Genomic DNA, 22,224 nt, shown 5'->3' with positions numbered 1-22,224 from the left:
GGCTGCCAACCTCAAGGTCAGCAGTTTGAAACTACCAGCTGTTCCATGGGAGAAAGATGAGGCTTTCTGCTCCTGTAAAGATTTACAGCCTCAGAAACCTTGTACAGGGTCGCTATGAGTCAGAATGGACTCCACAGCACACCACCACCAACAAAGCATCTAAAAGACAGATATGTATCAATCTGTTGACAGATTTTGTAGGTGGGGTAGTGAGTCTGGTGGGAATATGGATATTTAAACTTTTATTTTTCATAAGTCTGTTCATTGTTCAAAATTTACATTGAATTTTTGTTTCCTTTACATAATCTAAATGTTGCATAAAAAGTTGACTCACAAATGAGTGTTTCAGTGAAATGTGAAACCACGCTGTGTAAGAAATGACCACCAGGTGGCGCCTTGGCATCTGTTTTTTTCTGTGCCCTTTGATTTGCATGCCAACTGAAACTCAGTGGCTTAGACAGATTTAAAAATGATTCTTCCCCAAATAGCAGTAAGCCCAGAGCAGCAACTGATACTGAGGTATTTTTGAATTTTCAAACCAGCACACACATCAAGATGAACTGTTGTCTTTTCCCAGGAGTCATATTGGGAATGAAGCCTGCTCCTGCAGGTACAAAAGCTCATACTGAGACTTCTCTCTTAACTTTTTTTTTCTTTTGTAATTATTGTTGTTAATTGAGTAGAGGTTGACAGAGCAGATCATCAGTTTTACATTTAAAAAACCACACACTTTGTTTCACTGTTGGTAATCCTCTCCATGTAACCTAATTATTCCACGTCCTCCTGGTACTTGTCTCCGTTCCACCCTCCTTCCCATCCCTCCGGAATTCTGTCCTTAGGTGAATGCTGCCCTGTTGATGTGAAATGGCTGTCCAGATTCCATGGTGAGCATGCCTTTCTAGTCACCCTGAGATCTCTGACGCAGAGTCTTTCTTCTTTTCTCTGCAGAAACTGGTTTCTAGATCGACCTTAAGACGACAAGGGAAAGACAGCACCAAAGAAGGAAATGGGGTCGGGGTTCATTCTTCCAACCACCTTGGTTTCGACAACTTTGAGTTCATCCGAGTGTTGGGGAAGGGGAGTTTTGGGAAGGTGAGTCTTGGCTTTAATTGTGCTAGCACATGTGTATGTGGTGTTTGTGTGCGCACGCATGTATCCACACTCAGATTTCTCACACTCCATTCTCGTTCTTCCCCTTGTGTGTCCATTCCCTGGAAATCCCAAGACCACTTCTTCATGGTCCTCCTCTTTCTGCTTTGCCATAGGTGATGCTTGCAAGGATAAAAGAGACAGGAGACCTCTATGCTGTGAAGGTGCTAAAAAAGGACGTGATTCTTCAGGACGATGATGTGGAATGCACGATGACCGAGAAAAGGATCCTGTCTTTGGCTCGCAACCACCCCTTCCTCACTCAGCTCTTCTGCTGCTTTCAAACCCCGGTAAGTATGATTTACGTTCTCATTCCTAAAGAGTTGAGGAAAAGAACAGGTTGAAGATTTAATAAAGCAGAGCATACAAACTTTTGGGTGAATGGGCCCAAAGACAGTGCCATATGAAGATACCAGGGGCTTCTGATGACTTTAGGAATAAAGTTGAAACCAGTAGACTAAGTCGTTCCTTTCTTACTGTCCTGTGGAAAGTCCCATTGAGGGTTAGGTGTCTTAAGATCAAAAAGGTCTTCATAGCTAAGTCTTCTGTAGCAGATTGAGAGTCTGAAAATAGAGTAAGTGCCATGAGTTAATTATTTTGGTGACTTTGAGCCATTGTGGCCCAGGTACACAATTACAGAACATCAGCAACCCTGGCCTCAAAAAGAGATTCTTTGCTAAATTCCTTGGATGGGTCCTAGGATTTAAGTCTGTCTAACTTACAATGATGTGTTGTTAGGAAGGCTTTGGGCTGCAGTTAACCGACTCTCTAACCAAGAGTAGCTTGAGCAATAAACAGAAATGATGGGGTTGGTTCAATAGTATGAACTTTTTTCTTATGCTCCCTCATATAGTCTGGTGGTAGCAGTGCTAGAGTTGGAGTGTTGCCTGGTGATGCTGGGCATTTCTTCCTTTGGAGTTCAAGGTCTTTGCCATGGCCCCTGACATCTCATCTTCACATTATAGTCTCCAAAGCAGAAAGCACATGGATAGAGGCCCGGGATTCACAAACTGCTCCTTTTATGGGGAACTGAAAGTCTTTCCTAGACTTAGGTCAACCACTCAGTGTTAGCTGCAAGGGATATGGGCTGACTTACCATGACTGGTTCATGCTCTGCAGTAGGACACTTTGCGGCCCACTTACCATTGGGCTGGAACTTGGTCATCCGTTATCATTGAAGAGGGAAGATGGTTCCTGAGAAGGCAGAAAGAGGGTGTGCAAGAAATGTGTCAGAAGTTCCCTGTTGTCAAAGGACATTCCAGGGCATGAGTTTTGGACCTGGCAGTGAATTCTGGATATGTCCCTTGTCTGTGTTACCATCAGAGATGTACAAGGCACAGTGGGAATGGAATAGGGGCATCTTACCTGCTCTAGGATGCTGTCAGTGCATCTCCAGGGAAGGTAGTAACTAACCTGAAACCAGAAGGGTGAGTGTGCTGCTATAGGCTAGGCACTAGACTGAAAACTGCAAGGTCAGCAGTTCAAACCCACCAGTTGCTCCTCGGAAACCCTATACAAGGTCACTATGAGTCGGAACTGACTCAATGGCACTTAACAACAACATGGTGGTGGTGTGCCGTGGAGTCATTTCCAACTCATAGCGACCCTGCATAGGGTTTCCGAGGCTGTGAATATTTACGGGAACAGAAAGCCTCATCTTTCTCCTGTGGAATGGCTGATAGTTTCAAACTGTTGACCTTGAAATTAGCAGCCCAACTCATAACCTCTGCTACCAGAGCTCCTTAAGTAAAGAATAGGTATATATTTTACCCACTTCTACACATTGGTCTCTGGTTTTTTTGTTTGTTTGTCTTACTTTGGTCTCTCTTTTTTTTTAAAGTAATCCTATATCTTAGAATTTATTTCACACTGGTAAATACCTAGCTGCTTCATTTGTTAACATCTTCATATTATTACATCTTAAGAATATACCATCATTTACATAACTACTTCGTTAGTGCTGTGTGTTTAGGTTGTACCTAGTCTCTTATTTCAGTGAATGTTGTTGTGAGGCCCTTGTACTTTTTTTTATGTTTGTTTATGCACTGTGCTGACATTTCTTTATAATATAATATTAGATACGGTGTTTGGTAGGAAGGTATGTGGATTTAAAAATTTGATTGACTCTAAACGCCGCCTTTTCCAACTGATGACAGAGAACTACCATTACTGCCTATATACCATGCCCTGTTCTAAGTGCTCTGTGTGTATATTCCCGTTTAATCTCTAAAGCAACCCTATGAAATAAACTCTGCCATTATCACCCCTGTTTTCAGATGAGAAAAGCAAGTGTGAAAAATGGCATGGTGCCAGCATTCAACGTTTTTGTTTAACTTCACAACTAGGTTATGGTGGTGTGCCGTGGAGTTGGTTCCAACTCATCACGACCCTGCATAGACGTCTGAGGCTATAAATCTTTACAGGAACAGAGAGCCTCATCTTTCTCTCACGGAGCAGCTGGTAGTTTCAAACTGCTGACTTTGAGGTTAGCAACCTGACTCATCACCACTACACTACCTGGCAGTGGTGGTTATGTGCCGTGGCATTGGTTCTGATGCATAGCAACCTTGTTTAACGTTTCCAAGGCTGTAAATCTTTATGGGAGCAGAAAGCGTCACCTTTTTATGACAGAGTAGCTGGTAGATTTAAACGGCTGATGTTATGGTTAACAGCCCAAGTCATAAGCCACTACACTACTGGGACTCCTAAACTTCACAAGGTGGGGGAGGAGAATCAGTAGTCCAAGCTTGACTGCTATGAAGCTATGGTCCAGACATAACCTCCTCTCCAATATTTTTATGATTTTGACAGCAGCCATCCCTCCCAGCCACCAAGGATGCAGTAGGATAAAGTGCTGAACCACAAGATCAGTTTGAACTGAAAAGTCAGAGGTTCAAACTCACCCAGGTAGCTGTTGCTTAAAAACCTTACTCAGGATCACTACGAGTTGTGTCTGACTCCACCACGGCACTTAACAACGACATCCTTCCCACAATGCTCTCTACTTCTCTGTGGTGTTTGATTGACCACACAGAACTCACAGACAATACTCATGCTAATGGAGTTTGTTAGGTTCAAATTCAGGATCAGAAACAACTTGAAGATTCAGTTCTTCAGTCAGAACAGTTTGTCACCGCATGCTCACAGGCAGCCTCTCTCTGGCCTCTGCCCTACTCAGGGAAGCATTACAAAGTTCTCTCTGCAGCTCTACTGATGATTGCACAGTGGCACTCCACTCCCCAGCAAGCCTCCTGCTTGAAGGTGCCCAACTTTCTTATTCTGTTGACCAGGAAGCCCCCCTCACTGTCTCCTGCCAATCTCCTGGTTCTACTGCCTCTGCTGTTGCCATTTCTCTACCACTGTTTCTTACCATCTCTTACCATCCCCAGTTTACAGAAATCCCTCTTTATGCCTACTGAGTCTAGAAGGTTCTCAGCATAGAGATCCTGAGTCTTAAGAATGCACCCCACTCATTCTTAGTGGCAGTGAGCTTCCCCACTTTCTACCTCTGGAGTGGCACATTTTAAGCCTACTAGACAAAAATGTCCACGTACCTCCTTTGCGCAGTTACACCCCACAAGGGTACCATGCACCTTATTTGCATTATTTCTAAGTTTCTACTCAGAAACTACACGGGAGAAGAGCTGGTTCCTCTCCTTCTCTTATGGCCTGCTCTCTTATCATTTGATCAATGTAGAGATTTTTTTTTTAATGGTATCTTTGAAGTTGTCATTTACATTTCTCTATGCGTGATCCTGGGGTTTCTTTTTCCCATGTCTGAACATCTAAGGGTCATTTGTTTTCAGGTCTGTTTGGGAAAGGACACACTTGCAGCCTAGAAAATGAGGGATTGGAGAAGGACAAGAATGGGAGCTGGAAGACACAAGCTGCATGGCAGGGGATACACTGCATGAAATCCCACGGTCCCTAAGCATATCAGAAGTACAGAGTCAGCTCATGGCTTCCTGGGGTACCCTGCTCTCCTTTCTCCCTTCAGGCCACACCCTCTTCACCCAGGGTCCCTGGTGCTCCTGACAGCGAGTGCTCCCCTGCCCTCTGGCCCTGATTCTCACCTTGCATCTCCCAAGTCCTCTGTCCTTTCAGAACCTCAACATCCCCCCACTGTCCACTGCTCCTGGAATGTCCTTGGAATGATACGTTCTATGATCCAGCTTGCCAACCTAAAGTTCTTCCCCCACCCTCACTTTGTCTCATCATTTTTAGCTGGGACCAGGAGGTTGGGGAGAGAAGAATGGGGCTTCAGCACAGGATTGGAAAACATTCTTATAAAGAAGGAAAGACAAAGCTGGTCCTAGTCACCCACCTGGTGCTCATACGTGAATCTCCCAATCTTACCATATATGATGGCTGAGGTCAGGCTGTTAAGGCCTAAGCCCTTCCTTCTGACTGTTTCAGACAACATTAGATTAGATAATGAGCTGATAGGCTTCCAGTCAGGCAGGCAGCTGATGTTTACTGAGTCTGATCTCGCCCAGACAGTGACTGTTTTTCTAAGTAACTGCTGATAACACAAATAAAGGAATGTCTCCTACCCAACTCCTAGGGAATTTGACTTCCAAGAAGAAATCCCTGGTTTGCTAAAGGTTTCACCAACAATTAAATAATGTTATCATAGAGTATGATAACATAGAGTAAAAGAGCTCTGGTAGCATAGTAGTTACAAGTCAGGCTGCCAACCTCAAGGTCAGCAGTTTGAAACTACCAGCAGTTCCATGGGAGAAAGATGAGGCGTTCTGCTCCCATAAAGATTTACCGCCTCGGAAACCCTGTGCAGGATCATTATGAGTTGGAACCGACTCCACGGTACGTAACATCATCATAGAGTAAAAGAAGAAATTCACCCAGAAAATATTGGGATATCAATTCATAAGGTTCCTGGCTCCATACACTAATCACTGGACTGTGAACCATAAGGTCCATGGTTTAAGCCCACCAGCTGTTCTGTGGAAGAAAAATGAGGCTTTCTGCACCTGCAAAAATATATATGTTTTAAAGCCTCAGAAACCCTATTCTATAGGGTCGTTAGGAGTCAGAACCGGCTCAAAAGCACTTAACAGCAACAAACAGTAAGTTCAGAACGTCAAACTCACTGTCATTAAGTCAATTCCGACTCATTGCCACCTGCCCCACGGGGTTTTCAAAACTATAAATCTTTATGGAAGCAGACTGCGTCAGCCTTCTCCCGCAGTGAGTGACTGGTGGGTTTGAACCATCCACTGACTTTTCACTTAACAGCCTAGTTTAACCCACTGCACCACCAAATATGGCTATGCAACACAGATTTATTTTTTTTTTTCAAGAAAATATAATGAAACTTGTGATCGTTGGAACTTGATGGTACACCCTTGTTTTCTGGGGTCTTGCAACTTTTCTGCCTTTGACAGGGTGTGTACTTTTCTATCATTTGATTTAGTAGAAAATATTTTCATTTTCCTTTTTTTGGCCTTACATAGGTTCTGGACTGTGTAGGTCTTAACTGTATGTAAATTATACTGTTTACCAAAGTATTGATTATATGGGATTCTCACAGTGTTCAGCAACTATTCACATTGTTGTTGATATGTTCTGTCGAGTTGATTCTGACTCCTACTGACCCTGTGTAGGGTTTCTGAGGCTGAAAATCTATATAGGAGCAGAAAGCCTCATCTTTCTCCTGTTGAACAGCTGGTGAGTTCGAACTGCTAATCTTATAGATTAGCAGCCTAGCAAGTAACCTATTTTGCCACATTTGTTGTTGTTAAATGCCACAGAGTCAGTTCCAAGTCATAGTGAGCTTCTATAGAGTTTCCTAGGAGCAGCTGGTAGGTTTGAACTGCTGACCTTGTGCTTCCCAACCCAGTGCAGATCCACAGCACATTGTTTTATTCTAGTGAGTTTTATCATTGGCCACCAGGTGGCAGTCGTAGCTGCAAAGTCGTTCCACCTCCCCCATTTGAACTGCTTTTAGGATCTCAAATTTTTATTGCAGAAGTTGTAATTAAATGCTGCCAAGTCAGTTCTGACTCATAGTAACTTTGTATAGGGGTTTCTGAGACTTGCTGGTGGGTTTGAACTACCAACCTTGAGGTTAACAGTCCAGTGCTTATCCTACAGTGCCACACCAGGGCTCATATATTGCAGTTGTTAAGTGCTGTTGAATCAGTTCCAACTCACAGTGCCCATATGTGGGGTTTCCATTGAGTGACTTGTGGGTTTGAACCGTCAACCTTGAGGTTAGCAGTCCAATGCTTTTCCTGTATGTCTCCAAAGCAAAAGTTAAGGTGAATTTCTCTCTGCCTTCAATCTAGATGATAAACGAAGTTGTGGGAACTAATTTAAAAGAAGCAAATGAGGTTTTCTCATGTAGAGCTGGCGAGAAACAATGTTTGTCTTGCTTCCGTTTCTGCCTTCTCTCAGGTTTGTGAGGTGTGAGGCCCCCAGTGTGTGTGGCTCCTACAGACGATGCTCCCATCTGTTGGAAATCCTCAATGGTTACCCCCACTCACTGTTGTAAAAAACTAAGAAAAAGGAACATAGCTTATCAGATGCTATGATCAATAGCAGCAGCCAGTGATTACTTTTTCAGTGATGCAGCCTGTGACCTCGGAAATGAGAGGCAGCTGGCTGGAACCACTTCCTCTGAAGAATTTAGAAGTGATCTGAGATGAGGTGTTGGGGCCAGTCCCCAGCTCTCTGTAAAGTAGCATTTCATTGTGAAGGTCCTCCGAGAAGCAGGATTCTCCTCACGTACAGCCCTGGGGAATTAGTATCTCTGCCCAGAAAAAAATACTGGTGAAATTTGCTGAGGTTACATAGACAGTAAGAAGTGGAAACAAGGTTCAAATGTAGGTCAGGCTGACTGGAAACCAAGCTCAGTGCTCCAGCCCATCAGTCCATACAGTGTGGTCATTTATTCAGCATCGACTTATCAAACTCCTTCTCTTTGCCCTGGCCCCCCTCCAATCTGCTGACACAAAAACAGCATTGAGCTCAGAAATGAAAGTTCTGAGTTCTAGCTGAGCTGTGTTTTCATCTGTCAGAAGGGCTTGACCTCTGTCTAAAAGCTTGTGTCTTAAGGTTCTTTTGCGGCTTAAAGCTCTTCACTGTGAAATGACATCAGGATTGCTGGGAGGATCAAAGTCGAGAGAATGCGAAGGCCTTAGTGCCCTGAGGAACACAGATTTGCTGCTCTCTGTATTGGAGACTGAATCTGATATGGACACAAACCTATCCTTTCTCCAAAACTAGGACTAGAAGGAAATGATGCCAATAAAACTAACAGGGATGTTATTAAGGTAGTAGAATTATGGATGCATTTTTTTTCCAAACTTGGGTAATGAGATTATATTTCTTAACAATGGGAGGGGGTGGAGTAAACCATTGTTATGCCAGGATTTCCTGCCCCAGGGAGGGCCCCTGGTCTCCGAGGCCCCAGCTGCAGGCCTAGTAAATGCTGCCTTCCCCACCTTTCCAACCTGAATTCACTTCACACTCCTTTGATCTTAATCAGTGTCTGTGGTGGTAGTAGTTGAGCCTACTGGTATTTATGGCTCTGGAAATCCAGGTCCTCCACACCCTCTTTCTCCAGAGCTACTCAGAAGCCGGTCAGCTGAGGGAAGGAACAAAGATGAGGCAGGAGGGGGAGTGGAAAAGTAAATGTTGGTCAGATGCTGCCGTCTTTGTCCAGAGACCTAATTTATTGAAGCAAAGATTTCTTCAGTTTGTAAACATAAGCCAAACTGTGCTTAGTGCCAGACCACGTAGAAAAGTTTGTACCAGTCGGGACTCAGGCCCACATCCAGACAGGCTAGAAGGCAACCTTCACTTCTTGGAGACCATGAAGGGCTTCAAAAAGTTTTGTGGGAAAATGTAATTAAGAGAGAACAGAAATATCCAACGAACTTTTGAAGTCCTTGTGCACTAAGTTTACATTTGCCAGCATTCAGGTGGGCCACAGACTAACAAAGTCTCCTTTTAAAAGAATGGAAGCCTAGTGCTCCCAACTCCATGCAGTCCTCTGCCTGTTGTACACTTTCCCAGGACATCTGGGCTTTTGATGGTAGCCTCCCAGTGTTGGCTTACAAGAATGACCCACAAAGCAGCGCACCTCTGCAAATGTTGGTCACAAAGCAAGAATCCTGATTTAGAAGGTTTGCGGGTGAACTGAATGCTGTCGGTGTAGACGGCTGATGTAGAATGATTTCAGCACACCTGTAACATGCCGTGAACACCAACTGGAAACATGAGTACAAAGGAACATCCTAGTGTCTGTATTGGACTCCTGGTGTAGCGCGCTGTAGGATAAGCACGGGACTGCGAAACACAAGGTTGACAGTTCAAACCCACCAGCTGCTCCTTAGAAACCCCGTCTAGGGTCACTACGAGTCAGAATGAACTCAACAGCTCTTAACAACAATGTCTGTTGTTATTATTAAACGTTAGGCGTGTTTGTGAATGTGTGTGAGGTAGCGGGAGACAAGCAGTCACGTGGGCCTGGAGTCTATGTTTCCATTAGCCCACTTCCCTTTAGGAAGCCCCCCGGCTTCTCAGTTTTTATAGACAAGGACCTTGGCGCTGTGGGTTAATCTGCCCGACTGCAAAGCCGTTTAAACTGCAAGGTCGGTGGTTCAAGCTCACCACCTGCTCCCCGGAAACCTTATATAGGGTCGCTATGGGTCAGAATCGACTCGACGGCACTTGACAACAACAACCTCGTATCTGCAGATCATGGTTCTGTGAGTAGAAAGAACTCAGGACAATGACCTTCAGACTTGCTTCATGACGTGGTAGCGGATACTGCAGCCCACTCTGTGATTTCCCTCGGCCTGCCCGGCTCTGACCCCTTCAGCTTGCCGTCCTTTCTCGTGATTAGTAAGCATCTGGCAGCTCAGTAAGCTCTGGACTGGGGACAGAAAAGGCACACTTGGCCCCTGGCGCGGCATCGCTCGACTGTGCTCCGAGTTGCTGTGACACCCCAGGCACAGGGGAGAGGCTGCGCGTGTTTGTGGGTTTGGGAGGAAAGGGGAAATGCAGCCAAGAAAGCTGGCGGACTTTTCCCTCTATGGAGAGGAGAGTGCTGCAAGAGGCTTCTGCTAATGTCTCAGGAGTCCGCATGGTAGGAAGGACTGATAAAGTCTGAAATAGCAGCAGCAGCTTCTAGTCTCTTAGACCAGAGTGTCTGGCCTAGGTGCTTAGATTCATTACAATCAAATAGCCTGTGATCACTCCATTTCAGCACAACTAGAAATGTCTTTTCTCTGTCATGTGTACTGTTGAGGAAAATAGTTTCAGGATCCACTGCTGTCAGATTGATTCCAACGTACAGTGACCCTGTAGGACAGAACAGAACTGCCCCTAGGCTACAGATCTTTACTGAGTCTCATCTTTCTTCCCGAGTGGCTGGTAGGTCTGGACTGCCAACCCAGTATTTAAGCCACTGTGCCACCAAAGCTCCTTAGAGTTTCATTGGACAGGAATAAAGGCAATTTTTTCATAATAGTTTTGTGGCCCTTTGTGACATATCTAAAAGACCTTAAGTATCTGAACATCTTATCTGTTTGGAAGTAGGCTTCCGTCTTTCCCTGTATAATAACTGCTACAAATAGGATTTGATCAGCTTGTGGGTCATTTATTGTAGTTTGCCTTTGGCTGAGATTAAAATAGAAAATGACCTAGAACAGGGTACTTCTGACTTACTCTGCATGTTCCTGATTAATACTGCTTCTTCTTTCTTTGAGGTTATTAATTGGGGTTATAGTTTTTTAAAAGCAGCTATCATCCACTTTGTGTTTTCTTCCTTAGCTTTTGCTTTTCAATTATAGTAGGAGGATTCCCATGGAACTGACAGAGGAATATCATTCCTGGCTGAATCTGGCTCCTTGGGGCCAGTGGAGGCTTCACCTTCTTCTCAAAAACCTGGGGGCAAACTACACAGAATTCACCTCCTAGCTCTGGATTCTTGGCATTATTTCAGGCCTTTGCTTTGGGTTCAGTCTCAGAAATCCTAAGAAATAGTTCTGCCCTATAATGTAAGGTCACTATGTGTTGAATCAACTCGATAAGCAGTGAGTTTAGTTCTGGTTGCTTTGATTCTCTGAGGCTGCCCATCTTTCCAACTTCTCCCCCCCCACACATACCCCCAACTGCTAAATCAAGCCATGAAATGAATAAGAGCAAAGTCCAAGCCATTCCTGTGAAGTCCAAACTGGTCCTGTGACTTGGACTTGTGGGATAGGACTGCCAAGATATTTGTTGTGACAAAAGGGTTTGAATGGTTAGTGCATTTCTGTTTCCACATTTTCAGTTTATGTGCCTTGTTGGCTCTAGCTGCCATGATCATTGATGATGCAGAGATTGAGTAGACTTGTAGCCTCCACATTTGGTGAGATGGTTTTTAGAGCCATGTGTCACTTCCTTTGATGTAACTGGAACATGAGCCTGGTCAGGCTTTGCTGCTGTGTTACGCGATGACTGATGAAGCTTTTTTAGGTGGTGATTGCCTAGTGAGGGTTTTTCCTTACCATGACTGGGAGCCCTTTCAACCTTGCCAAATACCAAAGAATAGTCTGGTTTGAGCAGGGTTCTTTGTTAAAGCACTGGACCCAATGAGCCAAAACTGGTTCCATGGATAGATGAGCATGAGATAGGCTTTCTGCCAACTACTGTAGTAGAAATCAATCAACCCAAGATCACATTGATTGAGGGCTAGGCAAAAGAAACCTAAGAAAGATTTTTTAAATCTCCTAGTCTAGTTGGAAAAAGATTAATGCACATGAAATAGCTTTGTCAGTGGGTCACATATCTTAAATATAGTCATCATACCACAAAAAGACAGGTAATTGAACATGAACATGGATTCTGGGGAGAAATCTTAACTACATAGCAATCTTTCCGCAGAAGTGCAGCCAGAGCGAGTAGAACACCAACAAGCTAACTAATACCTGTGAGGCAGCCTTTAGGTGTTAACCCAAGAAAATTGGGTAAACTCCCACCAAACCTGATTGAGATCTTCAGGCGAGGGCCCTGGAGTCACACTTCTGGGTTGCTGGAGTTCTCCATCCCACCTGGAAGACTCCTCAAGGTTCTGGATGGAAATCAGAGATGGCAGTGTATCTTACTTTTGAAATATTTGCATTTTCCATCATTACTTCATCACTGGTAAGAACTCAGCTATGTTCTATCCTATGATCTATCCAGGGCTTCTCATGAAAAGAATCAGCTTTGTCTTTGAGCAGAAATTAAATTGTTCTGACCATGGTGGTTAGCAGATTTGGAGCTACAGAGAACTGCTCATTGGTGGTCTCGGATGGAAGGTGTTCATTCATTCAGCAAATGTGCACTGAGTGTCTGCCAGCTGTCAGACTCTGCTCGAAGCCAGGAGGACACAAGACAGTCTCTGTTCTCATGGAGCTCTTGTTCTTATGGGGAGTTTGGTTTGTAGGCCTGAAGCTTCTGTCTGACCAAACTGTTTCCAGTGTAGAATCAGCTGATGACCCTCCATGGTAGGCTGGGCATAGTGGCAGTTCTGGTGAATTCTATTTAGGACAAGCTCAGAGCAGCCAACTGCTTGGAAGGGAATCTAAAGATCTTGTCTTGAATCTGCATTTGCGTATCAAGTATACTCTTACTTGTAAGTAAGGTGTATGTGAGTTTCAGAGCCTGATGGAGATTATTGGGGTGAGGGGCTTCGCCATTGGCACTTTCTCTCGATGGTGATTTATTTTGTATCGATGACAGGAGTGGGAGCCCAGACTGGGAGGTGAATGGAACGAGCAGCAGCCCCCACTTGCTTTCCTTACTCCTCATTGCTATCTGCAGTCAGTTTTCCTCCCTCTGCTTGGTAGGCTGATCATCACCGATGGCACCACATGAGGCTGTGGGCACACTCCCTTGACTCCATGTTCACCCGTGTGCCATCAAGACTGACTCTTCTCCTGCAAGGCTCCTCTTGGTCCAGTCTTAATCGCAGACTCTGCCCTAATCTGGAGGGCTCTGTCTTCCCTTTGGGGCCACCCAGGGAGTTCCTGTTTTCTTTCTGTAGGTGGCTTCCAACTTTGAGTCTATTTGTGCAGCTAAGGAGCCTGCTGTCTATGAGCTCACTCCTACCCACTTCTATAGAATGGACTGTAATGATTTATCACTTAGGTGTTGCCAAGGGAGTCTTGGAACTCTTCCCAGAATCTCTTAATTCCATTCTCATGGTATTTGATATTTTCAACATTAAAATTATGTCATATATAATTCTCAACCAAAATACGAGAGGAAAACGTCTTTCCACCCCTCTTCATCGCCCTCTGCCTCCCACTTTCTGTGCAGTGGACTATATGGAAATTTCTATATTATTCCTCTCCTCTTGTCCTCTCAGTCCCCAAGGAGAACTTAGGCATGGTCCACTTCCCCCACCCCCGTGTTTTCGAAGGGAATGTGAAGCCGGAACTCGTCAATGCCATCAATAAACCCAAACCTTCTACATTAATGTGTGCTTATCAATGGTGAAGAGCAATTTAAAATGTGCTAGACATAACCAATAAAAGTAAGGAGAAAACAAAATGGAATTGGCCCAGAGACAAAAGCTTTCTCCTCAGGAAGCCTGTAGAGTTGGTTGATGTTGTTGTTAAGTGCAGTTGAGTCAGTTCCAACTTTTTGCGACCCTATTTAGGGTTTCTGAGGAGCAACTATTGGGATTTGAACTGCTGACCTTGTGTTTCAATCCAATTTTTCTGCCCAGTGTTTATCCTACAGCATCACAGAGAGATTAGGGTTTGCTTAAAGGTCACTGTTGGCCTGTTGTGTGACCTGTTGTGTGACGCTGTTGGCCTGTTGGCTGCTAACCACACCAACTACTCCATAGAGAAAGACGAGGCTGCTCAAGTAAGGATTTATAGCGTCTGGACCCCCTCTTTAGGGCTGCCGTGAGTCAGAACTGACGTGATGCCAGTGAGTTTGGGTTTTTTGATTTGCTGGCCGTTCAGATAATTCTGTGTCAGGAATTTCCTTCCCTGTTGCTCAGAACTGTATCTCTAACACGTGGACCCTCACCAACAGAATGAGTGGTTGGTGAATTTTTATCATTTCCAGTAAAAGACAAAACAACAACAACAAACTATCGGTTATTGGCATAGTACAACATCATTTGGCCATTACTAACATTTATGGCTCAAATATCTAATTGTTGTGAAGTGCTGACCTGTTCATTGTAGGAGGATTAGCAGAATCCCTGGCCAGTAGCATCCTTGCCACTAGCACCTCCTCAGTTGTGACAACCAAAAATATCTCCAGATATTGCTAGATGTTCCCTGGTGTGGGAGAAGGCACTGTTCCCGTCTGAGAACCTCTGCCTTCCGTGAGCATCAGGTGGTCTGTCCTAGACATGCAAAGTCAACTGGGCTAGCAAGCAGGGCATATTTCTTTTTACAAGGGTCAAACAGTGTGTCCCATCTGCTTTATAAAAATGTAATCATTAGGAGGGGGCCTCAAAAACTTTGTAGAAAATTCAATTATTGTTTCATTCCACTTTTCATGAACTTTTTGAAGCCCTTCCGAAGTGATATGGGATAAAACATATTTTCAGAACTTAGGAAATGTCACTTTATGTATTCAAATAATTTTAGCACTTAAAAAAAATCAAGAATGAATTTATAAAATCAGTTTGTTGCTATATCTTTAAGGAAAAAAAATAAAATTTCCTTAAAAACCGAATGTTGATAATCAGTTTAGAAGTTTAGAATTCCATTTGATAGCAATTTAAAAACAAAATAAAAATACTCATCCCACAACCCTGGCACCAGGGAGTGTGATTTTGTTACTCTCAAGAGAGTGTGAGACATGTGTGTTTTTAAAAATCCCCACAAGTGACTCCAAGTCGCAGTTTGCCCAGTATAGGAAGAGGGACATAGACATTATCTTACCTGTTTTAGGAATCCCAGGGTGGTGCAAACTGTTAATGTGCTCAGCTGCTAAGTGAAAGGTTGACAGTTCAAATTTTCCTAGAGGAGCCTCGAAAGAAAGACCTGGTGATCTCCTTACAAAAATCACCTATTGGAAACCCTGTGGAGCGCAGTTCTCCTCTGACGCACATGGAGTCACTATGAGACAGCGTCAGCAACTGGTTTTAGTTTGTTGCTATTATTCAAAGAGCTTATCCCAGACCTGTGATCCCCCATATTAATGATTGTTGTTGTGAAGTGCTGGCAGGTTGGTTCTAATTCACTGTATGGAGGTTCTAAGGAGCGGCTGATGGGTTTGAACTGGCAAACTTTCAGTTAGCAGTACAGTGCTTCTCCTCCAGTGCCACACCAGGATTCCATATCTTAACAATTACACTTTGGCAAAAGATTTGCCCCAGTAAAAAGCAAGCTGCAACACAGAAGACAAAAAGAAAAAGTAATCGTCGTCATTTTTTTAATCCTGATTTTGTAGAATAGCAAAGTTCCTGTTTGGGGTCTCATGACAGCTGTCAGAGCCAAGCCTGGGCACTGGCAGGAACTGAGCCCTGAGCTGGGAGAAGAAGGAAGGAGTCCTGAGTCTGTTTAACATGAGTATGCATTAGCACACTACCAATAGATCTCAACAGTGTAGCTTAAAGCGCACCAAGGCAGAATGATCAGAACCTGGAGCACCAGTGAGTATTTATTTAAATGAATTCTTTTAACAAGCAACCAATGGAAATGGTGCAACTCCTTCTCTGTAGGTGTTCCACGGTACACTTTCTCTTCAGCAACAAGACAGCAAGTCAGTGATAGTTTATGAAAACCATCCTGCTCACCCTGAATTTATGGGGGTGCCTATCTGTGAGTGAGAGTCCCTGGGAGGTGTAAACAGTTAATCATGCTCAGCTGCTTACTGAAAGGTCAGAAGTTCAAGCCTATCCAGAGGCACGTTGGCAAAAAGGCTTAGCTATCATCTTCCCAAAAAATCAGCTGTTGAAAATGCTTTGGAGCACAGTTCTACACTTGACAAATTTGGGAGCAGCGTGAGTTGGAATTAACTCCACAGGATTGGTTTATCTCTGTGAGTCCCATTTCTATCTTGTGTATGGTGCCTGCAGATGATTTTTATAAACAGAGAGAATAAAAGCTTTAAGAAATCTTTCTCAACCAGCATAGAAAAATGTGCTAGTAGCAATACCAACTTGCTATTTTCTTTCTTTTGATTTCCATGTATGGAAATGCCATTTCAGTCAAAACTGAGATACTTCATATGCCATTTTCCAACCGAATGGTCTCTGAACATTGAAAGTAGGCTAGCCACAAGGATCATTGGCTGTCCCTATACTGAATGGGAATGGAAGTGGTATTGTAGCTAAGTTGAACAACTGTTCACTGAGCATACAGTATGTACCAGGGAGTGAAGACACGGGAATAATAAAATGTGGACCTGCCCTCTAGCTGCTTACAGTCAAAGCTAATCATAAACACGAATACCTATAACACCCTACAAACTTGTAAACACAAATACCTATAACACCCTGAAAACTTGTTGTTATTGTTGTTAGGTACTGTCGAGTTGCTTCTGACTTAATTATTGTTGTTGTTAAGTGCTGTTGGGTTGGTTACAACCCATAGCGACCCTGTATAGGGTTTCTGAGGAGCAGCTGGTGAGCTTGAACTGCCAACCTTGCTGTTTAAACAGCTTTGCAGACTGGCGCATTAACCCACAGCGCCACACCAGAACTCCTTATAGTGACTCTATAATGCACAACAGAACACAGCACTGCCCAATTCTATGCCATCTTCCCAGTCATTGTTATTTTTGAGTGCATCATTGCAGCCTATGTGCCAATCCAGTGCATGCAGGGTCTTCCGCCAGGGACTGCGCCCTCCTGACAACATGTCCAAATTAAGTGAAATAAAAGCCTCCCCATGCTCACTTCCAGGGAACATTCTGGCAGTGCTTCTCTTCTAATTCAGATTTGGTTCATTCTTCTGGTAGTCCATGGAATTTTCAGTATTCATTGCCAACACTGTAATCCAAATGTGTCAGTCCTTCTTTATTTTCCTTACTGTCCACTGTGTGATAGAGTAAAAACTAGCAAGAAAAAAAGGGTCTCCCAGTGATGGAGTTTGAGGATGAATAGGAACCCCCGAGTCTCGTGATGAAGGGAAAGGCTTCCGAGGAAGAGTACAAAAGGAAAAAAAAAAAAGGAAATTTTATGATGTGCTCAGACCAAATAACTTTATTCAGCAGGTTTGGGAAGTGGGCAAAGGAATGTTCGAAGGAATGACAAAGCAAAGTCATAAAGGACCTGAGGTCCTATGCATGGAGATTCAGGAAGCCAACTGTGTTTAAAGTTAGGGAGAAGCAGCAGCCGCAGATGTGCATTTGAGAAGATGCTGGATGGCTTCTGCAGAGGAAAGAGGCTGGCTGTAAGCAGACCTTCTCAGGATGCAGAGCCAGAGGTCAGGTCGGCTGGTTCTGCCTCCCCTAAAACTGCAATGGAGGGAAATAGAGTCAAGTAAACACAGAGGAGGAAGAATTGAAAGGACTCTTTTTAGGATAAGAAAGTGGAAAATTTCCAGGCGACACCCCAGAACCAGTTAGTGGCTAGGGGAAATGGAATTCGAGTTCAGTTTGTGGTTAGTGAAGTATGAGGGCATTTTGGAAATCTAATGATAATGAAGCTGTTGCTTAGGGAGATTAGATTTCAGTGACTCTGGTACCGTAGTGGTTACAAATCAGGCTGCTAACCTCAGAGTCAGCAGTTCAAAACTACTAGCTGTTTCACAGGAGAAAGATGAGGCTTTCTGCTCCCATAAAGATTTTCAGCCTCAGAAACCCTGTGTGGGGTTGCTGTGAGTCGGGACTGACTCCATGGCACTTAACAACAATAGTGTCCTCTTGTACAGTAGGAACTATAATCTTAAATCTTTCAATAGATGTTTACAGAGGGCAAAGAGAGGAGAATTGAAGAAGGGAAGAGGAAATTCTAAGTAAGGGTGGAGATGTGTTGAAAAAGTCACAAAGAAGAATCAGAAGGAAGTGGTTTCGTAAGAGGAGGAATCAAGAACCGAGAAGTCAGTTATCAAAGGACTCCTTAGAATCTACTAGCATTTTAGTCTCTGCTCTGAATTCTGTGGTTTGAAGGGCTCATCTGAACTCCATTTAACCATCTGAAGCTTCTCTACAAAGTTAGTTTCTCGCCAAAGTTTCCTCACGGGTACACATTTTAATCTGTTTCTAATGACTGGAATCCTGGTGTGGCACTGTGGGTTAATATGCTGGGCTTCAAGGTCAGTTTGAACCACAAGATTGGTGATTCAAGCTCACCAGCTGCTCCTTGGAAACGCTATACAGGGTTGCTATGAGTTGGAACATACTCAACAACACTTAACAACAACAGCAATGATTACTTTGTCCCTCATCTTATTGGGGCAGTACCTCTTTTGTCTTGATTCTTCCTACCTTTATAGTAAGGACTGAGACTTTTTTCTTCAATGGACAATGGAGATCAGCATTTAGACTATTTTGCAAAAACGATTCTGGATAAGATTGTGTGTAAATCATTTGCTGAAGCAGATCATGAGTCAGAATCGACTCAACAGCATCTGGGTATAGAATAACCCCACCACACTGCCCTCCAGTCGGTCCCAATTCATAGTGATTCTATATAGGATTTTGGAGACTGTTAGTCTTTCTAGAAGCAGAAAACTCTTTCTCTCATGGAGTCGCTGGTGGGTTTGAACTACAAACCTTGTGGTTAGCAGCCCAGTGCTTATCCTCTACAGTACCACCAGAGTTCCTGGATGTAGAGTAAAGACTAAAAATATCATTTCACTTATTTTGGTCATGTTTTCATAACAGATTCCTGAACTTTGCGAACTCTTAAAGAAACTAAGATACTTTTCTCCCTCTGACTTATGGATGAATTTGACATTTCTGGCCCATGGGATGAGATTATGGATTATAGCTATCTGATTTTATATTCTCTCCAGTTATAGGAGTTACTGTGGTTGTTAGGTGCCATCGAGTTGGTTCTCATTCATAACAATCTATGCACAACAGAATGAAACACTGCCTGGTTCTGTGTTATCCTAACAGTTGTTACATTTGAGCCCGTTGCTTCTGCCACTCTGTCACTCCATGTCCTTGGGGATTTTCCTCTTTTTTGCTGGCCCTCCACTGTACCAGGCATGATATTCTTCTCCAGGGACTGATCCCACTGATAATATGTCTGAAGTATGAAAGATGAAGTATCAGTAGCTTGGCTTCTAAGGAACATTTTGGCTGTATTTCTTCTCAAAATGATTTGTTTGTTCTTCTGGCAGTCCATGGTACTTTTAATAGTCTTCTCCAACACTATAATTCAAATGCATTGATTCTTCTGTGGTCTTCCTTATTCATTGTCCAACTTTTCCACGCATATAAATCAATTGAAAATACCATGGTTTGGTTCAAGTGCATCTTAGTACTAAAACTGATATTTTTGATTTTTAACACTTTGAAAAGGTCTTGTGCAGCAGATTTGCCTAACTCAGTACATCATTTGATTTCTTGACTGCTGTTTCCATGAGATTTGATTGTGGATCCAAGCAAAATGAAGTCTTTGACAACTTCAATCTTTTCTCCATTTATTAAGATGTTATTTGTTGGTCCAGTGGTGAGGATTTTTGTTTCCTCTGTGTGGCAGGACTAGCCGGCCTCATTGGACTTGCTGTAACCAAGTCCATATCTTGGATGCAACTGCAGCTCTTCTGCCTGGAGGAGACAGCCTGGCCCAGGCTCACAAGCAAAGAAGCCGACTGAGTGTGGGGTCTAGGCATGAAGGACACTCCAGGGCCCCATCCTTACAGTGCAGTTCATACTGAAAGCCGTAGTCTTTGAACTTCATCAATAGTAGTTCAATTCCTCTTCAGTTTCAGCAAGGAAGGTTGTATCATCTGCATATTGCAGGTTGTTAATGAATCTTCTAATCCTGATGCCACCTTATTTTCATCTAATCCAGGTTCTGAGATCATTTGCTCAGCATCCAGATTGACTAAGTAAGGTAAAAGGATGCCTTGCCTGATTTTCAACCTTTGAATATCCATTTGTTCTGTTCTAACTACCTCTTGGTCTATATACAAGGTCCTCATGAGCACAATTGTTCTGGTATACCCATTCTTCACAATGTTATCCATAATTTATCATGATCTACCCAATAGAAAGAAGCCTAGCTGATTCTGTGTCTGCCTTGAGATGATGGTACCAATGGCCGTTGAGTTGATTCTGATCCCATGTGTTTCAGAGTAGAGCTGCACACCATAGTGTTTTCAGTTGCACTGGCCATTTGGAGGTAGGCCACTAGGTCTTTCTTTCAAGGAAGCTCTGGGTAGATTCAAAATGATAACCTTTTGCTTAGTAGACAGGTACTTAACTGCACCACCTATGGTGGTGGTGGTAGTAATATGCTATGGATTTGGTTCCAACTCATAGTGACTGTGTAAAGGGTTTCTGAGGCTGTAAATCTTTATGGGAGCAGAAAGCCTCATCTTTCTCCCACAGAATGGCTAGTAGTATCAAACTGCTGACCTTGAAGTTAGCAACCTGACTCATAACTACTATGCTACCAGAGCTCCGTACACCACTCTATAGATCTCTGTTAAGTACCTAAATATCTTGAATAGACTTGTCCTGTTTGGTGCTTAAACAAACAAACAAACAAATTTTAACAAGAATTACAGTGTGTGAAGGAATTATTTTAAATAATCCTATTGTACAAACTGTGTTAAGTAACTAACCCCACCCTTTTAAAAAAGTGATTAACAATCTAAGGTATCTTTGTGTTTTTCAAATGGGGAACATATTTGATCGGGAGACAGTGTGCAAGTGCCCTTTCCAGCACCCAGGACAATTCCAAAAGCTAACGCTGTATGCAAGTCCTCTAGAGACAAAACAGGATCTTGAACATTTCCCACCTGAATTTAGAGACTATCCAAAGAACAGATTTGATGTGTTAGACACTAATGACCAAAGACCAGAAGAACTGTGGGAGGACATCAATAACATCATATAGGAAGAAAGCAAAAAAATCTTTAAAAAGACAGGAAAGAAAGAAAATACCAACATGGATGTCAGAAGAGCCTCTGAAATTTGTTCTGCAGCATAAAGATGCTAATGCGAATGGAAAAAATGAAGAAGTAGAAGAGCTGAAAAGAAAATTTCAAAGAGCAGCTCAAGAAAACAGAAGTCAGTTTTTATAATGGAATGCACAAAGACCTGGAGTTAGAAAACCAAAAGGGAAGAACACACTCAGCATATGTCAAGCTGAAAGTATTAAAGAAAAAATCAAAGCTCTGACTTACAATATGGAATGATTCTATGTGCAAAACATAAAACAATGCAGAAAGCATCCAAAGATCAGAGGGGACATCGGAAGTGGCTCTCCATGCTTGTTGGTGGGCCATGGAGATGGTGGTGCCATAGTGTCTGGTGAGAGGACTGCTGGGGCAGTGGCTATGGAGGCCATTCTGTATGAGCTGGTGCCTGTGGACGACCTGCTGAAGTTTGAGAAGACTCATTAACAACCTGTAATATGAAGATGATACAACTTTGCTTACTGAAAGCGAGGAGGACTTAAAACACCTAACTGATAAAGATCAAAGAACATAACCTTCAGTATGGATTGCATCTCATTGTAAAGAAAGCAAAAAATACTCACCATGGGAACAATAGATAACATCATGATAAATGGAGAAAAGATTGGAGCTGTCAAAGACTTCATTTTTCTTGGATCCACAATCAATACTCATGGAAGCAGCAGTCAAGAAAGCAGATGATGTATTGCATTGGGTATATCTGCACAAGACTTCTTTCAAGTGTTCAAGAGCAAAGATATTAGTTTGAGGACTAAGGTGTTCCTGACACAAGCAAGGATGTTTTCAATTGCCTTATATACATGTGAAAGTTGGACAATGAATAATAACAACATGAAGAATTGACACTTAGAGTTATGGTGTTGGAGAAGAATATTAAAATACCATGAAGTGCCAGAAGAACAAACAAAGCTGTGTTGGAAGAAGTTTGGCCAGAATGTCCCTTAGAAGTAAGGATGATGAGACTTTGTCTCACATACGTCGGACATGTTATCAGGAGGGATCA

General features: G+C 43.2%; 1 protein-coding gene across 1 annotated transcript in view; it reads left to right on the top strand.

Moving 5' to 3' along the window:
• PRKCH (protein kinase C, eta) overlaps positions 1–22,224 on the top strand; it is a 376,249-nt gene that overhangs the window by 248,770 nt on the left and 105,255 nt on the right. Inside the window, exons 8-9 of the mRNA XM_006864635.1 lie at positions 949–1,092; positions 1,266–1,439. Of these exons, the coding sequence (XP_006864697.1) occupies positions 949–1,092; positions 1,266–1,439 (318 nt within the window). The remainder of the gene's footprint in view (positions 1–948; positions 1,093–1,265; positions 1,440–22,224) is intronic.

Source organism: Chrysochloris asiatica, unplaced genomic scaffold (assembly GCF_000296735.1).
Source record: "Chrysochloris asiatica unplaced genomic scaffold, ChrAsi1.0 scaffold00067, whole genome shotgun sequence".
Classification (NCBI taxonomy): domain Eukaryota; kingdom Metazoa; phylum Chordata; class Mammalia; order Afrosoricida; family Chrysochloridae; genus Chrysochloris; species Chrysochloris asiatica.
Note: the sequence above shows the minus strand (reverse complement) of the source record. Positions and strands in the feature narration are given on the sequence as shown.